The 23,293-nt window shown below is 36.4% G+C and overlaps 1 protein-coding gene across 3 annotated transcripts in view; it reads right to left on the bottom strand.

The window, feature by feature from the left end:
• Positions 1–23,293, bottom strand: part of RYR2 (ryanodine receptor 2) — a 739,460-nt gene that overhangs the window by 71,367 nt on the left and 644,800 nt on the right. For all 3 annotated transcript variants that reach the window (XM_032430318.1, XM_032430320.1, XM_032430321.1), the window contains 6 exons: positions 19,012–19,065; positions 17,763–17,786; positions 6,553–6,652; positions 4,896–4,975; positions 2,221–2,297; positions 1,348–1,421 (listed from right to left, as the gene is read on the bottom strand). In XM_032430318.1, the coding sequence (XP_032286209.1) occupies positions 1,348–1,421; positions 2,221–2,297; positions 4,896–4,975; positions 6,553–6,652; positions 17,763–17,786; positions 19,012–19,065 (409 nt within the window). The remainder of the gene's footprint in view (positions 1–1,347; positions 1,422–2,220; positions 2,298–4,895; positions 4,976–6,552; positions 6,653–17,762; positions 17,787–19,011; positions 19,066–23,293) is intronic.

Genomic DNA, 23,293 nt, shown 5'->3' with positions numbered 1-23,293 from the left:
ACCCCAGAGGCAGGCAGGTAATGGGCCCTGAGATTTGTAAGGACTCTGAATTCTCTAGATGGGGCCCTCAGGCTGGGTGTTATAACTGTTGACACAACCCTTAATAATGAAGAGATTTAGCTGGATATTCGTTTTGGAAAATTTAAGTTTAGACTGCTGCTGGTAATTTTTCTTCAAGTTAGCTAACACAATTAGGTAACTGTAGGACTGACAGTTGATGATTGAACCTATACATTCAAATGTCAAGCAGAAAACAAAAGCACCCAGGAGCTGTACAGTAGAAGCATTAGAATATACATAAGTGATAATTTTTAGAAAACAGTAAGAAATATGCAGCTAATTCTTTTTACCTATTGTGAGAACAAAAATATATGGAAATAATTAGAGAGATTAGTTATTTCTAAAATATTTCAGAAAGGTAAACAGACTACAAATGACAGATGGGATAAAATTTATTTTTTTGCAACAAGATTAGTTTTATCAAAGATCTGATGCTCCAAAACTAATATATTGATAAGATGACCACTCCAAACAAGACCAAGCAAACAAAAACAGATAAACACACAGGGCCTCACTGAAGATAAATTAATTGAAAAAAGTCAAACGCAAAAGGATAAAAGCAAATCAAGACAAAAAAATATTGAAGATTTTTTTCTTAATAAATACTGAACTGAAAGTGCAGCAATAGTTATTTCTGCTTTAAATGTCCTGTGTGCTAAATTTTCTAGTTTATACGCACATCTCTTTACAGAGAAAAGAAAAACTTTAAGATTATGTGAGTCATTCTATTTGTGCACATGTAAATTAAGTGATCAGGATTATTTAAACATTAAAAATGACTCCTTAATTATTTTCATCAAATTTGGACTTGCAAAGACATATGGATGTATGAGATATCTGTTCTAAAAGGGAGGAGACAGTCGAAATAATGGTTAATGGAAGGATCCCAAAGCATCACTATTCTAAGGAGACAGAAGAGTCTGAGAGTTGGGCAGTTTGCCAAAGTAGCCACAAGAAGTCAAACATTCTCTAATTTGGTTCATCCATGTGCTTTATAATTTTACAGATAATTCATTATCTAATAAGGGATCTTGATCTACCACCCAACTAGGGGAAAGGTGACCTACAGTAGGTCTGGAACAAAAAGGAGTTAATGGCCAACAGGGAAGGTTGAGTTTTGGGTGTGATCTGAGGGAGTGTGCAATTATGAACTTTTAAATGAATCACATAAGCATTTTGGCCACTTAAAAATAACCTTGTATCTCTTTGTATTGAAAAGGTAATTGGTAACTGACTCATTTCAGGAAAGGGGGGGCAGTTGATCCTTTTAATTTAAGTGATCGATACCTGATCCTTCCTCGGTCACCATTCCAAGTCCTTCAGCTTTGTTTTGTCGCTCAAATGCATTTAGGTCGAGGACACTACAATAACAGGGAGAAAGACACTTAGAGGACTAATAGAAAATCTTCTTTCTTCAGGAGAGCAAGTGTCTACAAATCATGTTTCACGAAATGTGAACCAAATATTAACATACGCTGAAGACATGCCCCAATTCAATGTCTACCAAGCATACTTTCCTAGTAGCAGCCCAGTTTCTCCCCAGGGTCTTCACTGAAATGATCCATGTGAAAGGCAAACATAAGGCATTAATGGGTTTCAACTTTGGGAGTACATTACAAAGTTAGCAGACACACTGAAATATAATTATAATAATCATGTTTTTCCAGCTGGATAACTTATTACATTAAGTATCTGTCAGATTCCTTTGTCAAATGCTGTCTGAGTGATTTTAAATACTGTAAAAAATAGAAACTGATTATCATAAATTAGTTGGTGAAGGATCATTTATTTAGGGAAAATGAGAAATGGTCTACAAGCTCCCAAATAAAACTCATCAGAATTTTCCTTTTCCTCTTTTAAAATTCATACACTGCTCATTTTCAAGTATGCAGAATACACATTAATTCCCCAAGGTTCCTATTTAATCATAGGGAAGACTATGATAAGACATCATTAACAGTGAGTACGTTAATAATTAAGACATTACTAACAGCTAACAACAAGATAGAAAATAAGACATCCTCTATTGTCCCACTTTAATGTGTACTTAATCATTAAAAAATATTCTCTGTATCACTGGTGTCAGCGATGTAAAACAAAAACTTTGAAAGATACAATCCACTGAGTAGAAGAACCAAAACAAGGGAGGTGTGTTCTTACCTACATGACTGCATCAGACCAGCCAGACTCTGAAAGAAGCCCACATCCTTTTTCTCCTTGAGGTAGTCAAGCATTTTCTATAGTAAATATATAAACCACAGGGCCACTGAACACAAATCTCATTTTTTGTTAAATAAGAAACAACTAAAATATGCTTTCTATGCTGGGATAAAGACGAAAAAACACTCAGTGCATACAAATATGACTGTAACTTTACCATGAAACAGTGATGAGCATGTCAAGGCAGGATGGTTGTATATTTCAATGTCAATAAAAGTGGCTCAGAACAAGGGAGTTGCTTTACATAAACATCATAAGCACCATGAATATCCGGGGAAAAATAATACTCTTAACTCTCTTCTAGTCACTCTTAAAGTATTTGAAGATTCAGATTTTTTAGTTCAAGCCTACTGGGACAAAGGTCCACCAAGATGCTAGTCATAGATTTCCATACAAAAGTGAGGTCCTTAAATGCGGGTAGTGTTGACTACCATATGCTAATGTTATAGACAGAAATTTAGTTTCCATTATCATGATCTCTAAACCCAAGGAATGGTAGGAATCATTGACTATTAAATTTTTCTTCTCTGTTGTCGGAACGATGTCCAGATTCTGTGGTCAATATTTTGATTAAACACAAAAGTAAAAAATGCGAGAGCAATGCACAGCTCTACCTTCTTAGCTTATTATTATATATTACAATGAAACAGCTGCTTTGAATGTGGAACAGATATGTTGGAAGTTTCAAACAAGAAGTACCCACAAGATGATAAAATGATAGAAGGCACACCAAAGGCTTGAAGAAAATAAAGATACTGCTCTTCTCCGAATCTTGAATAGAGGTGAATAATTCCTATTATCAGTGCTAAATAGGATTGAGCTAAAAGGGTCAACATTTTGGTAGCAATTTGGTTTCCAGAAATTTAAGTGAAAGGTAAGTTACTAAATATGTAAAGGCTGTGTGCGTGCACGTGCATGCACACACACACACACGTGTGTGTGTGTGTATTACATATATACACCTCACATGCATATACACATACATACAAGTAAGTACACACCGAGATACACACAAACACCTGGCCATTTTGGGGGGAGTGTGATAAGTTACTGGTCTAATAAAACATGAAGCACTTATTAATCACTGGAAGTTTAAAACACAAGGAATATGGCTCAGAGTTAAAGGGAGGTGGTAGAATATGTATCTGAAGGTTTACAGAAAAAAGAAAAGCCTGCATAGACGAGTATGTACATTACATGATCTCTCATGGCTCCTTCCAGCTCCAAGGATTTCTGAATCTATGTGCTATATAATTAAGGACTTTTGAAGTAAAACATAAAGGGAAATTATTTTGTGCTAAATATTATAGAGGGTGGATAAGCTTTCTTCAGTTTTCCTTTTTTTTTTTTAATTTAAGTCATGTAGTCATTTGCTATGGAAATCAAAAAAGGACAGCTGTAAATTGGATGGGGAAAAAAGACATCATTATTTTCACTAAGTTCTAATGGAAACTTAGCATTCCTTTCAACTATTAATATAAGCAACCAACACAGACCCTGATATCGTCACCAATAGAAATATCAGAGATCTTCATATCAGTCATTGTTGAAGTGATTTAAAAATGTTTAGACTAATCATTTCTTCTCAATAATTAGATCAAGTACTAGATCTTTTATTTAATGAGTTCATAAAGGAACACAAATTACTTTATCAAAAACCTGTTTATAATATTTGAATAACCACATTTCACTAGGTGTGGTTTCTTGTGTAAACCTGTGCAATCTCACTTTGCAATTTAAAAACATGACACCAAGAGGAGTCCAGATGCTTCACTAAACTGTCAGAGGCATTAAAAAGAAAAAGTCAGGCCCCTGGCTTAGATTAGACCGATATACTCCTCTGGCCCGAAAATGTCACAATTGTATTTGCAGAAAAAGGCACGCAATTTGAGAAAAATGTAAAGACGAATTTTTCAGCTACTCTGGGTTGCTAACTTAACCTAGTCCAAATCTTCACCAACCCAAAGGCAACCTTCAGATTTTCTCTGCTTTTCTTAGAATCAAAGTTCTTCTGGGAACATATTCAGGGCTTTGTCCCACTGTCGTGTTTCTAGGGCTCACAGCAACCCGAAGTCAAATATCCTAAGGTTTTCATTAGCCTTCCCTTCTTACCCTGCCCTTCCTGGTAGGGGAGCCCTTTCCCTGCGTTGCCAAAACTTACCCAAGAAACAACGGTTATCAGTTCCATGTTTATAAACTGTCCTTTCTCATTACAGAAGCCGATACAGAAAAACATGAGAGAGATGGTATAACACTATAAAACATGTTGCCAAACTAGGCTCCTGAGGTGAGAATATTTACTTTTCTCCACTATTAAAACAAACCATTTCATGCTGATTTATTCACATGAAATGCAAATTTCACATGATGACACCATCTGATAGGACTTCAGACTTCTCAAGAGCCTTTTAGTGCCCCACATGGCAGGGTGTGACCTAGATGTTTGAATCCTGGGAGGAAATGGCCATCAGATAAATGCATTTTTTTTTTTTACACAGAAAATGAAAAATTTTACAACTACTAGTTCTTCTAGGATGACTAGAACAGTTCAATGGGATGATGATATGGTCCATCTGTTTGAAGAGCACTTTATGGGGTTGGCTTAAAGACATTACCTGCTGTACTGTGGAGTTGCCACCATTTAAGATAGCAATTCCAAGCTTCAAAGTTGCAGCTACCATTGGTCCAGTATCACCTGAAAAAATACAAAAAGTAGCGTTCCTTGTATCACTTCACCTACTACATTAACCATTTCTGCCTCAAAACGTACACTTTTAAAATTATCACTCCCCTACAAATCTGCCTAACAATGGACAGACTGACTTATGTACCAAAAACATTTCAAGAATAATAATGCATATTTTCCCATCAGTGTTTTTACTAAATTCTGTCTGATGTATTCAGGAATGGAAACTGTATGGGGACATTAAAAAAAAAAAAGGTGGGGGCGCCTGGGTGGCTCAGTTGGTTAAGCATCCAGCTCTTGATTTCAGCTCAGATCGTGATCTCAGGGTCGTGAGATGGGGCTCCATGCTCGGTAGAGTCTGCTTCAGATTCTTTCTCTCCCTCTCCCTCTGCCCCTCCCTCTTGCTTGCATGCGCGTTCTCTAATAAAATCTTTAAAAAATTAAAAAAAAAGAAACAATTGATTTTGAAATACTGACACCTAAAACTATAAAGATTCAAAATTAATCATGAATATTAAAATAATACTTGAAATGAATAAGAGCTACTTAAGATTTCAAGGAAAATTACTCTCCCCTCTTCTCTCCATATTATGTTTGAACAACTTTTATCATTTATCATTTCATTTCAACTTTCATCTTACTATGTTTATAGTATTGCTTTATTAGGATGACTGGTCACAATTTTAAGTCATTCAAATAATAATGACAAAATTTTAAGTTTATTTTTTTTTAGTAATCTCTACACCCAACATGGGGCTGAGATCAAGAGTTACATGCTCTTCTGACTAAGCTAGCCAGGAGCCCAATAATGACAAAATTTTAAATCCAACCAGTTGTCTATCATTGAGTATATTTTATTTTTATGTTATTCACCTCTACTTACCTTAGAAATGGAATATAGAAAAAAAAAAACAGAAAAAGAAACAATAATAGAGATAGAAATATCTTAGGAATCTGGGAAAGGGGTGCTTAATAACAGAATGCATAACTGTTATTTCTCCACTCCATTACAAATTATAGTAAAAATGTTTCTACAAAGAAGATATTACTAATGTAAGAAAAATTATCTTGGCTGGCACTGAAAAATACAATAGTATTTTAATTGTTAAGAAGGGCTCACTTAAAAAGTCTAAACTTTTACATCAAGGGTCAGCAAACTATGGACTAAAGGGTCAAGTCCAGCCTGTCATACGTTTTTGTAAATAAAGTTTTATTGGAACTCAGCCACACAGTTTGTTTACGTATTGTCTCTAGCTGCTTCCCTGTTACTATGGCAGAGTTCGAGGCCAGCAAAGCCAAAAACGTTTTATTATCTCGCCTCTCACAGAAAACGTTTGCCCATCCCTGATTTATATGGTTTGTTAGGCCTGTGTCACGATAGAATTTCCAAAACTTAATGAACAGAAATAAACATTTTAGTAGGACTGAAAAAAACCCAGTGTCGGACTGGGTTAATGAGAGCCTGCTTTTCTGAAGTCACCCGACCTCGTGATGAACAAGAAATTCAGGGACCGACTAAATCAGCAGAATTTAAATAAGGGTGCTCCTAGGGCATAAAGGAGTCTGAGGGGAGCAGCGAGCCTCACCTTTGCTGGCACTGATGGTTTGCAGCACCATCTCAGCCGCCCCGCGGTCATGGAGCCTGGCTTGTTGGTACAGAAGCTTTTGCTTTTCCATTTCTTTTTCCTGAACACAAATCCCAACCGTTTATGTTGTGGCTGTCATTAAGCATAGCAGCTTTCTATATACTGTACTTTTAGTCATCTCTTCATGTATGGGCTCTATGACAACATTATGGACCATTTCAACACCAACAATGTTATTCAACAGATGTTAACAATATTCGACTCTCGGTTTTGCCCCTTTGTATTTTTCTTGATATACTTTTGGTACTGGCTTATCAGGATGGATTTTCTCAATTGTAATCGTTTGATCAGTCCAAAGCCTGTATCACAGTTTTGAAGTACTATACTTCGTCACTGCAACTTGCACTTTCTGAATTATACATTTGTGCATCAGTTTGTTACGTTTTCAATCATCTCCCATGCCATGGCCGTAACTTGATACTGCTCAGCAAATGGCTCGAGTTGCAAGTTATCACCGAATGACAGAAAAACATTCACTGAGACGTGTTGGAGTTTAAGCAAAATTGAAAGCTGATACAAATAAAAAGGTAGGCTTCAACTAAGTAGCGGACTTACGATACACATCTCCCCAGTCACCCCCCAAGAATAAAAGAAGCAGTGTGCCTTTATATTTTGTATTCTCTGGTGGTAACAACGATACCGCATGGTGCTGCTAGTGCAAATGGCTGGGGTTTGTTCTTTTCCGCTTAAACTACCATAAAGAAGAAAAAAACATAAAGAAGAAAATAAAATAAAATATAAAGGCACAGCAAGTTCAAGACTGGTAGGATCATTCACTTGAGCTATCCAGTTCGCTGGAGAATTGAGACGGAACTAAGCAGTATAAGTTGCAAAACGAAAGTTGCATAGAGCCCTAGGACAGCGAGTCCATCAAATGGCGTGGTAGAGAAGCTTAGTCAATGGGACATGAAACAGTCAATTAGTATCATGTCCATAACACAACGGCCAAAACATGTATGACCTAAGAGCAGAAAGAGCTGCAGCACAAGTAGCCAGAGTGACAGTTTTGCTGCCATAAACTTTCCATCCAAAGTACGGAAAATAGACACAGGAAGATGGAAGAGGTTTAAAAAATGAAGGCTTGCTAGTTACAGGATATGAAAAAGAAAGTAAACTAAAAGGGGGGCGAAGAAATGGGCTCAAACAAATGAAAAAAGAAACCTTCAAATCAAAAGCAACCAACACAGACATTTATGCTGTTACCAGAGAGTTCTCGCCGAGGCTGGCAAATTTGTTTCTTAAATCTTTGATAATATCGTGCTGCGAAAACAAAATTGATCAGGGTTTTTTTTTTTTTTCACACTATAGTTAGAGCTCCTGTGGTTAAAGTTTTATTTTTTTCTTAAATTATGTGATAGGTCTAAATGGAAGCAGAGAAAAGAAAAGAAAAGAAAAAAAAAGGCAGCTTTGCTTTGTATGTAGCCATGCTAACATCTACAAGGTTTGCCTTCATGTTTAAACCTCTTCCTGCAGAGTCAAGAACAAAACAGAAACAAAACCACACAGACACACAAAACCATATTGTCGTTACAACACAGTTTCAGAAAAACTGAAAGAAGACCCTTTCGCCTGCTCTTCAGGTGTGGTTTAAAATTGGTCAGCAACATTTGATCCCTCCTTTTAGACCCAACAATCTTTCACTTTCCTCCCATTGCCAGAGCTATGTAAGAACTTTGCACTTCTGCTTCCCAGCGTAACCAGTTCTTTTGTGGAAGACATTTTCAGTAAGACAGTGATAAGAAATTATTGGCTAAGGAACCGCCCTATCACTTTCATCAACTAAAGAGGCAAGGGAATTAGAAAGACTGATTCTCCTATTGACCCAATAGAACATATGAAGATAGTCATCAGGAAACCCAAAGAAGATGCAAGATGGCAGCATGCCATATATTCTTGAGTAAAACAAACAAACAAACCACAAAACCCTTTGCTGTTTGTGCTCCAAAAGTAGGTGGACCACCTCAAAGATCTGCTAGAACTTGTACAGTACATTCTAGACCCCACTATCCTCTTCAGTAATGGAAATCACGCCTGATGGATCAATGTCAGGAGGATCAAGAGATAGACAGGATATCAAATTGCCTTCTTTAAAAAATAAACTCCCTGGGCAAAGAGCACCCTCATTTTTCTCACACAGCATCTAAATTTCAATAATAATAAATACTTCAGGGGAGATGATGAGATTCATATGAAAAAAAATATCAAGCTAAAAAAGATACACTGATCTAGAAGCAGGAAACCCATACTTCATAAAGAGGGATCAGGTCAACCTCTCGGGTGAGTTTCTTCTTTGTCATACTGAGTTGGAAGCTTTCTCTTCAGAAGATATTTAATATTATTTCTTTCTGGTACTTTGTCCTTTAAGAAGTGCTTCTGGGCATGTAATTCAATCTCACCGTTGGAGATTTTATCACAGCATAATAAAATAAAACCTTGAAAGCTTAACCAGAAAGTTTTCAGATGATAAAATGATGGATTATGTGGAAAGAAAGAAAATTCTTTAATTTCAAATTTACTGCAGATTAGCTTTTCTGAGAAAACTGAAGATAGATATTTTTAAAGTATTTTACTTGGGGAAATAGCAACTTGAAAGGACCTTTTTAAAGCATCTTTTTAAAGTAGGGTTCCTGCCCCATCCCAGATTCCGCCTAAACTGCCAAAGGGTCTTAAATAAACATTATACCTCTACTTGAAGTTCAGTCTTTCAATGATTCTAAGGTTACAAAAAAGGTTGGGGTGGGGGGAGGAGCTCCACAATTTCAATTTTCTCTTAGGCAAAAAGTTCTGATCACCAAGAGCAACTAGGAATTATCAGCTGTTTTCCTAATAAGATTGTTATGAGTCTCTTCAAGGTCAGTGGTGGTAATAAATCAGACCTATGATCAAATTGCAGACATTGAATGGGAAGTATTCTCCATCATGATTGCTTTTAGTATGACTGAAGTTGGTAATAAAGGTGCTAATATTCTTTCATTTTTTCCCAGGGTGCCTCGCTTTTAGCATTTGATGTGGGGGGGCGGGGAAGGGAGTAGAAGGCCTGAAGAAAAAAAATCCATTCAGTTCTTCTAAAATTTGTCTTATATGAGAAAAATACTGAAATAAAAAAAAAAAAAATTACAACTGCCCCTTGCTCCTTGATGGAGAAAATAGTTTATCCCTACGATGGAGATGAACGATATTTTAAAGGAGAGCAGCCTTTTGACAGCAAAACTTGTACCCTGTTTCTGATGGACCCTCCTCAGTGCCGTGGGCACTCTGGGTGGTTTGTGCATCACAGCTCGGTCTGTGCCTAACGCTGCGGGAGCCCAGTGGGCTTGCTTTTTTTCCTTTGAGCTTCCAAGCCTTCAGCAACTGCTGAAAAGGTTTTTACAATGTTTTTCTCTTCAGCTGCACGTGGAAGCTACCTGTAAGTGAACAGAAATCTCTAGCAGCCGAACTCTTTTTAAAAATCTTTCCCATAATTTCGCAATAAGTCAACATTAAATATTCTTTTGATTTGGCATCTTAAATGTAGTCATAACCTACAAGGTGATGTTGAATCTCAACATTATAAGAAAAAAAAGATGGAAATACAGGAGATTCAATTGGATAACTATGAGGACAAAAGCGAACGGCAGTGAAATGGTAGTAGTAATTTGGTTTACGACACAAACAGGCCAACTCACACTAAGGGAAAACAAAAATATAGATAAGAGTTGTATTGTCCATTTCATTAATTTTGTTCGGCATTCTAGTTTCTGGTACTGTAGGTTGGCCACATTCATAAAGAATTGACTTGCAGTGCTAGGAAAACACTTAAGATTCTAACTTTGTTTAAAAATGGATGGTCCCTCAAATTTATCAATTTTAAATTTTTTTAAAATTTAAATGAATGTATATGGAGTTTCCTACAAGTAAGTCGCCATGAGGACAGGGTCTCCAGAGGTTTTGTTTGCTTGTTTTAACCACAACACAAGTGTACATATCCAGTAAAGTTCCCTGCACATAATAGGTGTTCAAGAAAATGTGATGAATGAGTAACGGAACTAAATAATGTGGTATCATGTAGTATCTATAATCTGAAATGACAAATGTTATCTTTTCATTTGAAGAGCTACAAGGCTAGTAAAATGAGAAACTCTAGTTTGCTTTTGGTACATGGTCAAAGAGGTCGAGAATTATACATATGCAAACAATAATTCTCAAACTCTGTTTTTTTTAGCTCAATTAATTTACTGTCTGTACCTTTATTACCCATTGTCTTTGTTGCTGAATACTGAAGAGTATAATAATCTTCCAGAGTTCTATTTTTCAATAGGATGGGCATAATTTCTAATGTTCTCTCTTTAACAGCAACAACAAATAAAACCAAAACACAAAAAACAAAAAGAAAGAAAGAAATGTTTTTACCCAAAGCAAACTTTGTTTAAATGCTGAAGTTTTACTAATAGACAATCAGAGAGGACAAAAATTCTAAAGCAGAAAAATGTAGTCCAGTTAATGTGTTGGAGGCTCTAGAGTTTAGATGTGCTGTGTAGTGTGACTATGGGTTACTTCTTCATCACTTATACTTCCACGCTTGTTAAAATATTGTTTCCCTTGGATTCAGCATATTTAGACTAATTAGCACTACGCTAAAACAATAAAACCTAGCTGCGTTGAATTAATTTTCAATTTCAGGGTCCTGTTGACAAAATTTATACTACATCACAAAAAGCTTCACAAACAAACTATAAAGTAGGAGGAGAAAAATGAGCCACTATAAAATCAGAAGGTATCAAATTAGCAAGGTTAGACTGAGTTATCATTAGAGGGAATGGGGTTTGTTCTTAGCACAAAATTGATTTAGAATAGGCTTCATTTACCTATTTGTTTGTTTAAGCCTTAAAAGTACTGAATACTGCCTTGAATACAGAAAGAAAATGCTATGTAGTTCTACTAACATAGCCTGACAAAAGAAAGAATAAGAACAATAAGGTGATTTGATGACCTCTACTAATACGAAGGTACGGCTGGATCATGAAGGTGCCAGAATGTTGGGATAATTTGCGGGAAAAAGAGAAGTTAGAATAAATTTTACCATAGAGCAGATCATGACAAGTCATTATTTGGATTTTGAGTTCTCTCAGTTCTAGCTGTTTTAGTGTTTATAATTCTAAGTTTTCACACATGGTTACTGGTCCTACCCCAGATCAACCCTTGAGAAACAGCTGCGTGAACTCTGTAAGTACTCGATGCAGTCTCTAATTCCCTGCCAAATGTTACCTATTCAGCTGAGAGAGGGATTTTTCTGGAGACTGTCTTAAGGAAACATAGTCCTTTCATTCTTCTAGACTCCTGGTACTTATCCTATGCTCAGCCATCCTCAGATGTCACCTGGACATCTGAACTTTATTGTATAAATTCTCAAATTATTACCTCTATTGAATTGCTGCAGATTATATGACATGTCCTCCTCACAGAGATCCTCGGGAATTTTTGTTTCTCCCAAACAAGAAGACTGTGTTTATTTCACTGATACAGTAAACTGTGAAATTTCTGTGACTTGATGCTCACTCCTAGAAAGCTTGGGATCGGTAGTGCTAACAAACTCCTGCTAATTAGCAAGAGTCTAAGGCATTGGTTTCTGGACTAACCTCATTCTTGGAAGGCTCCACTTGGTGTCCTTGAACCCCTCTCATACCTCTATACTTTTTCCTTCTATATCTACCTGTGTCATGTATAATTGTGTGATACTTTAAACACCAAACTAGGAAAAGGTAGAGATACATATATATGTACAGAAGCTAGGCTAGTGTCTATAAAGCATTTTTATTGTGACATTACTAGTCTAAATAACATCAAGTTTATTTTCTTTTCCACTCCTCCACAAAAGACTAGAAGAAAAAAAATACCAAAAATTTGCATGCTTCTATTAATATTCATGAATTTAGGAGCACTATGAAATGGCCCTGAAAAATGAAAAGAACTTACTCATGAAAAGCAAATTAGACACTTTTAAAGGTGGGTATGACCCCTGAAAACATCTAGTTTAAAGCTTTTAGTTCAAAGCAGAAAAAGCTGAGGCACAGAGTAATTTAAATGTGACCCACTCAAGGTCACCTGGTGAGCACCTCCATGAGATCCTATGTCTCCTGTCCTGGGTAGTTCTGTGTTCACCATCCTGTGAAAGTTTTTCTAAGGGCTTCCCTGGCTTGATTTTAGTAGGAAGGTAAAATTGATTAAAAATCATAATAACAGGGGCGCCTGGGTGGCTCAGATGGTTAAGCATCTGCCTTCGGCTCAGGTCATGATCCCAGGGTCCTGGGATCGAGCCCCGCATCAGGCTCCCTGCTCAGTGCAGAGCCTGCTTCTCCCTCTCCCTCTGCCATTCCCCCCACTTGTGCTCTCTGGCTCTATCTCTCTGTCAAATAAATAAATAAAATCTTTTTTTAAAAAAAAGGCATAATAACAGTAAATACCTAGACAGCTTGTTATGTGACAGCCAATGTTCTGAGTGTATTATATGTATTAACTAATTTAATCCTTACCACAATCCCATGAAATAGATACTATAATTAGCCCCATTTTATAGATAGGAAAATTGAGGCTTGAGATCACACAGGTAGGTGGTGGAGTTGGGATTCAAAGGCAGGTGGTTTGTTCAAATATCTATGCTCTGAATGATTCTGCTATATCTCATCTGCTCTACATAATGCAGTCAAGCATTATGGGATTAATTATTATCAACTGGGATTATTTTTAAATAATAGCACACTATGTCAAACTATTGTGTGCATCAAAAATACACAACTATATGTTTAAGTATATGTTCTATACAGTTTGCTATTTGGGTCCACATACTTGATATGCTTGAGTTACCATACACAATAGAGAGGACTGTGCTTTCTGGGAATTTTCCTCATGCCAGGACCAGTACTTCATCGCACCCTTATACACCCTTTCTCTCCAAGACTTGGCAACTTGCCTTGCTTCTCAGACAGAGTGTGGTTATAAAAGCTGGCTCCTACCACTTCTACCACCCACTAAGGAGGTTCCATATACAGAGAGACTGCCGTGCCTGAACTCTCGGTAGGTTGGACCCAAGCTGGCTTTGGCTTTCCCAGGTGGGTGTGCGTGGAAAATCTGCTTAACATCAGGAAGTGTGAAGAAACTAAGTCCCTGTGACCAATAAAAGACAGGAGGTGGGGCAAAACCAGTGCTCATCCTTCTTTCCCAGGAGGCACTGTTCCAAGATGCATACATAACAGTTTTTCTAGGGCCGTCTGATACTATGTTGAATAGGCACGGTCAGCTCAAGAACCCACTACCTTGTATTTGCGCTGCCTCCTTCCTTAGATAATCTGCTCTCTTTTCCTCCTCACTCTTACTCCCCTGGGATTATATCAACCCCCAACCCCAATAAAGTGTTAGCACAGAATCTCTTTGCTCTGTTTTCTAAGAAACCTGGGCTGAGACATGAGGGTATTACTTAAGGATGATAATTTCAGTATATAACAATGCAGTTAGCAGGTTACAGCAAGAGGCATGAGAACAGTGGCCATCAAAATTCCTTCTCCCTTCCCCTCTACGATTCAACAGTACAACAAGCAACTCAACAGTTTAGTCCCTAGTTTGGATACCACAGTGCTTCTGTAGTAGAAACTAAGTAACTCTTAAGTTTACCTGATAAAAGGAATCAATGTTTCAATGTTCTATATCCATAGCTGTATCTTTGATTTTTTTATATATATGAGTGTTGTCTTAGGTAAGATTCAGGGAGCCCCTCTTATTTAAATTGCTGTGTTCCCATGAACAGAACTAAATAAACCCATTCAAAGATCAAATTATATAGCTATTGGAGAGGGTACATCTTACAGCCAATTTATTCTTGCAGGATTGCCAAGGAATGGAATTCTATTCAAAATTAGACCACTGGAGGGGCCAGACAAAGGTGATTTTGTCATTGGGTAGAGCTATATAACATCAGACCTTAAGACATTGGGGCCTAAATTGATTTTTCCACACTTAGTGGTGCATATTTTGGAATACGAGCTGGGTATTGGTCTGAATACTTTAGCAGGTATGATGTCATTTTAGTTATGACTGAGGCCCATCTGGAAGAGAATATAAGTTAGTCTCTTAAGTCTTTTATTACAGAATGTCAACTCTGCCATAGGTGTATTTAGTATTTAAGACACAAGTTATTCTCTTTAATCAACAGTACAGAATAATAAGACCTCAGGGACTCAGCAGAGAATTCATCTGTGAATTAGAAATTGGGCATTTGCCAAAGGATGATGCAACTTGCCTAATATTTGAGAAAAATGGTCTAGAAGGCAAGTCAATGCTCCATCCCTCTGGCTTATTTAAGCTCCACGGTCATTAATTTCAGTCTTTATTAAGTAATAAATCTATATTATAGTACCTTAATAGTCCACAGAAATGCTTCCATTGAATTAGCATTTAATGCCACACACTCAGATTTTAGAGAATGGCATTAGGGAAGAAGCAACTGTATGGGGAACATTTGTGTGTATTTTGCAAAATCAAAGTTTAAAAATGGGGTTTGTTCTGGTACCAAATCTCTTTGTGAATCTAGGTGAGAAAAATCCATGTTGCTCAGACTTGCTTTGACTTGCAACATTATTAATTTGTTGTTGTCATTATTAGTATTTGCTTTGGCTTCTAAAAATTCACAGCTAAACAATGCACTCAACTGTACTAATGGACATTTTGAGTCACTGCTAAGATATTTCTTCCCTTTCAGTTATTCCTCACCTTTATAAGATTTAACAGTCCTTTTTGTAGTTTTAGTATTGAAGTAGTCCCAAATCTAAAAAGGTTATATATACTTAACTAAATAAGCAATAAAGTTTTTAAATAAACAGTTGTAGAGAATATTTACCTATATTATTTCGATGAAGCAGGGAATTAAAATTATCAAGTTAAATCTCTTTGCAAGTTTTAACAGAATCCTACCAGTAAAACATAGATGTGATAGAATAAGAAAAGAGCTGGCAAATATTTTAAGCATTTTAGTCCCCATTTCCCATGTTTCATGTTTCTTAAGCTTTGTTTCTTTCCTCACAGAAATTATAATGCCCCTTTTTAAAAATGCCTACTTCCTTCTTCATATTTTCATTGAATACTTACAGATAAAGAATTTAACTGGAAAGTACAGCAACTATTAATAATCAGTCAGTTATGGGAATAAAATTCAATTACCACACACTGTTATTCCCAAATTTATTTAACATAATTTAAGAGTTCTTGAAATTGCCAGATAACCTCTCAGATATATTATAACTTAGATGAAAATTCCACTATGAGACTATCTCTAAATGATATTAAACAACCAGAAACTTCAACTAAAAATTCTGGTATGTTACTAAATTTATAAAGAGAAAGTAATAATCCAGTTGTCTGGTCAAATTGTCAGTGGTTTTGTTGGTATCACAGAGTCAACCTCAGACAAGAGTATCTTCATAGGTGAGCGAGCACCTGCACATCTCTGTTTCTCAACTTGGTAAGAGTTTCTATTGCTTACTCACAGAAGACATATTTTGTGAGAAGTAGCATGCTATACAAATTAGGCATACACAGTAAGTTATAGTCCCAAATCACATGGAAATTCAGTAAAATATCTGGTTAAGAAGTACAAATTCCCCAATATTGCCTATGGTGTTATGCTTATAAGTAGCAATCATAAGAAACTTTAAAATCCTGTTTCATGGGGGACAGTTATGTGACTAATTGCCAGCCTTCACCACTGCGTGAATGTCTTGCCCATCATCCTAAATCCAGGGCAGGTAGCCTGTTCTCTCAGGTCAGGCTCCATATCCTCACCTGATTTCTTGTCTTCACTCTGGCCTGAATCCTATACGCTAAAAGCAGATTCTACTAACCATTCCTGGACTTCTTTTCTGAATTGGGAACTTCTCTAATGTCACCAAATTTGACCCTATTTACCAAACTGGATTTGCTTTTAGATTCCCCTGAAACTGCATTCCTCTTTCAGAGGAAGATGGTTTTCTTAACCAGCAATGCCTTCTGATTCTGACCTTCCTTATCTACCCTTATCCCACAGATATCCACACTCTTGGGGCATGAAGTTTGGTGCTAGGACATTAAATCTTTGGCTACTGTTAGGAGGTACCTTCATGTTTTCGACCCTCAATAATCCACAAGAATTCTATTTGAGATAATTAGCGATAAAAGCATAAATACTGAGTATCACACTCATTATTACCTACTATTTAAGCCCAGAATATATTATTGTTATGTCTGTTATAAGTCATTAACTATTATATCCATCCAACTAGAGCTATATCTGACAGCTGTATGAATTCAAATTTTTAAATCTATAGGGATCATAGTGTAATAATAATATATTCCTCCAAATAGAAGAGTGAGTTAAAATATTATCATTTGTTTCTTCTAAATAGATTCTTCGTGACATTCTAAATTCATTTTAACAGCAATTTTTTTTTCAACTAAAGCCATGATGGATATTTTTTTCCCCTGGGATGTTCTGATCAATTTTCCTATGAATTAAGTCTCATGAAAATAAAATATAAGCTTAATGGGGTTCCTATCAAAGAAAAAATTTTGTGATGCTAGATCAAAATGTTTTTTAGCAAATGTTCCAAGCACTTAGCTATTCAAAATATATTAAGAGATAGAAATAATCATCAAGTTCTTCCCTGTAATGAATGCTGAAATCAATATTAACATCGTGGAACATCCTCTCCAGTTACTAACTGGAGAGATTACTAGCACAATGGGAAAGTAGACTTCTTTCCAATCTCACCAGTGATGCCATTTATCATGTCTTTTTTCAAGTAACAAGACTTGTATTAAATAAGCATCAAGAGGGGATGAGGCCAGAATGCGGTCCTGAAAGGTCCCGAGCTAAAAGTTAATCAGCTAAAGGGCTAGCCCCTTTTTACCTGAGCACAGCATGCAGCCAAGAGTTCACATGTAGGATAAAATTTCAATTATGAGTCATTTAAACTCCAAGAAGAATAAACCCATGTCAAGGAAGGGGTACATGGGAGCTACAAACTTGTAAAAAGATCACCAAGACCTTTTATTACAAAAGAATCCAAGATGTTGGGTCTAACAAAGGTAAATGTCACAAGAAACCAAAACTCAGACCCAGACAAATACACACATATATATAGTTTTACCTTGCTGCGTTGGGATCCTGTGACCTTAAGGAAGGATGAGGACAAGAAGCAAAATAGCAATAAACAATTGCTCGGAAGACAACTGGTAGACCATAAATGGTGTGCACTTCAGAAAATACAGTATTATTTGCTGCTCAGAGCTCATTCTAATTTACCTCAGTTTCTTATCAATAAAGACAGATTTGAGAATAGGACACACATACATTAGAAAAGATTATAGTGTCACATAGGAAATTAATCTTATGGCGTTTTTTCTCAGCAACAGTCATGGGTTGTTCTCAGATTAGCTTTTGTACTTTCTACACACTGATTTCAATGCTGCAGAGATGCCATATCAAATTGCTCCTGGAAGGGGCCCTACTCTATGTCCACCCCTCAACCTGTACCTTTCAGTAGGACCACTGTCACAAGGACTGACTGCTGGTTACTAATATATTTCCAGACTTCTAGCTCAAAATCCAGATACATAATAGAAAAAAAATAATAATGTAATCTATTTCTTTCCACTTCATTTCTTTTTGAAAATTCTAAAAAAAAAAAGAAAAAAAGAAAAAAAAAGGAGAAAAGTGGTAGTTAGCAACAACTCTTTTCTTCATAGAAAGCAAAAGTAAAATCTAAACAAATGGGGTCAAATAATATTACTTTCCTTCTGGCTAATTAGCATTGAGCAGTATTTCTAATTTTCTGGATATTTAAGAGCTGAGAACATCTGAGAAAGTAACCGTAAAACAGAACACAGTCCTAGGAATATATGCACTCCTGCCTCATGCAAGCAAAGGGCATTGTGTGCCACCATCTACATATGTACAGGGAATGAGTGACCTATCTGAAGTCAAAAGAGGCCAGATCTTTAAGACTTCTTCATTTCAGAAGAAAATAGCCAACCAAGGGTTTAATTAAAAACTCGATGTCATGTTGCTCTTCAATAAATATTTTCCTCAAATGTCCATTGGAAATTTCAGATCACGACATTCACTGAGATGAGAACAGTTTGAAGCACTCTCTGAGAGTTCTCAGGGACACTCATTCTGAACATATGGGTTTTATTGGATTATTTCATTATTCTATGTTCCTTGGTCTTAACTTTAGCAAATGTTAGGACTCAGATTTGTCCATCCAGCTTCTGACATGCAGTTCCTTGACACAATAAGCTGCAATAAGCCATGAAGCAAGAAACATAAATGTCAGTTATAAGCTATGAAACAATGTTTCAAAATAGAAAAGACAAATCTAGAAAGATCCATCTTACTTCAAAACTCTTCACTTCTTCTTCACCATCATCATCTTCCTCATCATGACAACTCTGAGACATGGAAAACATTAAGAAAAGGTCAGCAGGGTTAGAATATGTTGAGGCAGAAAGTACAAAACAATGCAGCATGGAACACCAAATCATTTGTACTAAGTTGTCATCGACATTGTCGAAACAGGTATTAGATACAGTAAATGTAGATGGCATTATCAACGAATTCAGGACCTAAAAGAAAATTATGCTTTACATTTACAAAATCAAAATATTAAATTGCCAATTTTAGGCACAGCATGGAGATATAGACGAGATCCCTACCATAGTACATGTACCTCTTATTCATGCATTTATTACCTTGTTCAAACGAAACTGCAAGCCTTAAAGATAAGGATAATTGTTTTATTTTATGTTGTCATTAGAATGCATGAATATAGATATATGCAGTAACTGTGAATTAAAATTAACAGAAAGCATGTCCATTGTTTCAACTGAATCTTGTAATCTTTTACATTCATTTTTTACTGTAATTGGTCCAAAGGAGGAAAATGAAATTCTAGCTGCTACTAATATTATTATTTTATAGAAAAATAACTGACTAATCCATTATTTTGAGTTATTTTCCCAGAAATGATAAAGGAGTTATGCTAATCCATGCATATATTCTTATCTGATTGCCACAGCTAAAGTTTTTGCTTGCTAAATTTAAGGAAGAGTGGTATGATTAGGACCATAGCCTGAGGACACAGAATGCTGCCAATTATTAGCTGTTCAACTTATGGCAAGTTTCTTTACCTCCCTGGGTCTCCTTTTCCTCATATTTAAGGTAGAAATAAGACAAAGAGGAGCAGGGCTCCTGAGAGGATTATATGAATTAACATATGCAAATTGTTTGCATAATTAAGTGTCTGAAAAATAATAAGCATTTAATAAATCTCAATTGCTATTATTATTATGGTTGGGAATAGAAAGTATCATGTTGACCAAAGGAAGCTGGTCACTAACCAATACCCGTGGCAGGGAAAAAACCTATAGCTCTTCAAAGTTAGATTGTTCCAACCCTTCTCAAGATTTCTTCTGGTCCATAAGCACTCAGTGTATCAGTGAAGTGAATGGTGGCAAGTAATTAAATATAAGTGACAAATCAGAAAAACAGTTTCAATTCAGTAATTCCCAGTATTTTGAGTATGGAGATGAAGTGGGGATGGGAGTGAGGGCAGAAAACATGATCCTACCCACACGATGATCAATTCTAAATGTCTTTCAAGTTCTTTAGTTCACTCAACAAATACTATCACCCTTTCCAATTTAGAATAAGAAGACTGACAACATGGTTTGCTGAGGAGAAAATAAAGGATTCTGCTGTTTGGAAAAGATGTCCCTTAGCATGTTTCCCCACAGAAATAAAGATGTTAATTATTTATTCAAGAGTGCCGGAAATGTTCTGCTATGTGCTAATGTCACCTTGGCTCCCACACCATCAGCTAACCGGGAATTTAAGAAAAAGAACTCATGGGGGAGCCTGGGTGGCTCAGTCGTTAAGTGTCTGCCTTCAGATCAAGTCATGATCCCAGGGCCCTGGGATCAAGCCCCGGATCGGGCTTCCTGCTAGGCAGGAAGCCTGCTTCTCCCTCTCCCACTCCCCCTGCTTGTGTTCCTGCTCTCGCTATCTCTGTCAAATAAATAAAATCTTTAAAAAAAGAAAAAGAACCCATGAAAATTTGAGCAAAACACATCTGATAGGCAAATCTGTGGTCCTCTGTAAATACTGTGCATCTAATGTTAAACACAGAGGAATTTTGGCTTATCTGCCCGCTAAGATTACCTATCTGATGTTTCCTTCCTCTGCATTAGGAATCAGAAGTAAAGCACAGGCATTTTATCAGGTAACAAGCATGTTTACTATTTAAGCAAATCAGAACACTAATCTGTCTCTTGAGAATGTGAAGTTTAGGGGCGCCTGGGTGGCTCAGTCAGTTAAGGGTCCGCCTTTCGCTCAGGTCATGATCCCAGGGTCTTGGGATTGAATCCCATGTCGGGCTCCCCGCTCTGGGAAGAGTCTGCTTCTCCCTCTCCCTCTGCCTGCCACTCCCCCTGCTTGTGCTCTTTCTGTCAAATAAAAAAATAAAATCTTAAAAAAAAAAAATGTGCAGTTGAAGAAAAAAATGCAGTTTTAAATTTTCTCAAATTATCTCCTATATAAATTTCATTATCTTTAGAAATATAGAGAAGAAACAAGTTTTGAGATGAAGAATACATTCAGAAAAAATATTTTGGGTTACAATGATATGCTTTAATCTATAAAAATTCATATGATATGCTTGCTTTCGGAATTCCTTCAAAAATTTAGAGGTTTAGCTGACAAATATTTTTTACAAATATTTATTTTAATTTTTTTTAACAAAGATTTATTTTTAAATAAACTATTTTAAAAATCTTTCTATGAAAATTTAGTAGGATTTGCTTCTAATATAGAGGTTAAAATTTGTGATTTTTAGAACCTATTTAGCTTAAATCAATTTGGAGTGGATAGCTGACAAAACTCATCAAACCTATAAACTATTTTGAACTTCTACTGATTGGATACATTGAGGATACACTGGGACCACAAGAAAACTATAGCAGATCTGCAATTTTTTAATGTACTGGGAAGAAAAAGGATTTATAGGTATAGGAGATATGTTTTTCACTACCAAACTGCATCCATGTAGTATATATGGTAAGTAAAGAGGCAGTTCTATTAGATGGCTTTAGCTTTCTGCATCAAAATGACAAACTCCAGGCATAGAGGAGTTATACCATATGCCAGGAGGGAAAAAGTGAGTAAAATCCACACACAAAGGGGCAGAAGCATGGAGTAAGAGAATTTAGAAGAAAAAAAAAAGAGAGAGAGAGAAAACTAAAATAGAGGATACTTCAGACCATTCAGGGGTCTAGATCAAAATTCAAAATTGGTGATGAGAACCCATAAGCAGTCAATAGGGCACTTCACTTTGCCCACATAACCTGGGCATTTCTTTCTGCAGAGCAAGTACATTTCACACATTTTTAAGTTGCCTTTCTAACTGTGGCACTCCTCAGAAGATGGAGGAAGCAAAACCAGAAACTTTTAGTATGGATTTAAATCTAACAGCTGATGGGTGAGACCGAAGTGGGAGTAATCTCCTAAGAAAGTGACCCTAGTGTTTGATAATTTTAATAAAACCAACAATGGATAGAACCCTGGGCATAACTTAATGTGGATCCTAAATATTTCAATAACTTAGTAAGAGAAGGAGGAGGAAAAGATTTTCTCAGCCAGAAAGTCAAAATAGTGGAAATACTGTTGAGTGTTTAACTTATGATGGCATGATTCTAGAGACTTCCACATGGTTATCTTGTTCATGTTGGTAGAAACATCCCAGTTGCGTGAAATGGCTTCAGATTCTTGAGGAGAGGTAACAGGTAATACTGAGGCATTCTGGGAACCGAGTGTGAGGGGCCATGATGATGACAAAAGCAGTGGCAACAGCAACACAAGCCAATGTGGATAAATTTGTAAAGTGGTGGTGTACACGACAGGAAAAAAAAGGGTATTAATCTCAGGTTTAAAATAAAGTATGGCTTGAAAAACACAAAGATTTAAGATGATTTTTTCAAGATATAGCCAAAGCAAGGAGAAGGAGGAATAGTAAGTATAGGGTTTAGAGCAGATGCTATAATAATAATAATAATAATAATAATAATAATAATAATAATAATAGAGAAGTGCAGAGCTACTCATCAGCTGTTTGATTCAGATTTTACCACCAGAGAGAGTGATTTTTATTTATTTTTTATTTGTTTGTTTATTTTTTAGAGAGACTGTGTGAGCACGGGGAGGGGCAGAGGTAGAAGGAGAGAGAGAATCCCACACTGAGCATGGAGCCCAATGCTGGGCCAGACCGCAAAATCCTGAGACTATGACCTAAGCCAAAACCAAGATCCAAAGCTCAAATGACTAAGTCACCCACACACCCCAAGAAGTGATTTTTAAATATAGAAATCAGCCAAGAGAAATGAAAATTATGACCCCAATGAAAGACCATCTTATACCCGTTTGGTTAACAGAAATTGAGAAACCATATAATATCAAATACTGGAAAGATGTGGCTCATCAGACTCTCTCTTAAACATTGTTGGTAAGAAGGTAATTTGATGCAATAAACCTGGAAAAATCATTTGCCATTTTCTTCTGAAGTTGAACATTCTTACACCTTACCACAGCTCTTGCCTCTCATACAATAGTAGAAATGAATAAGAATAG

The sequence above is a fragment of the Phoca vitulina genome, unplaced genomic scaffold (genome assembly GCF_004348235.1).
Source record: "Phoca vitulina isolate PV1807 unplaced genomic scaffold, GSC_HSeal_1.0 scaffold43, whole genome shotgun sequence".
In the NCBI taxonomy this organism is placed as follows: Eukaryota; Metazoa; Chordata; class Mammalia; order Carnivora; family Phocidae; genus Phoca; species Phoca vitulina.
Note: the sequence above shows the minus strand (reverse complement) of the source record. Positions and strands in the feature narration are given on the sequence as shown.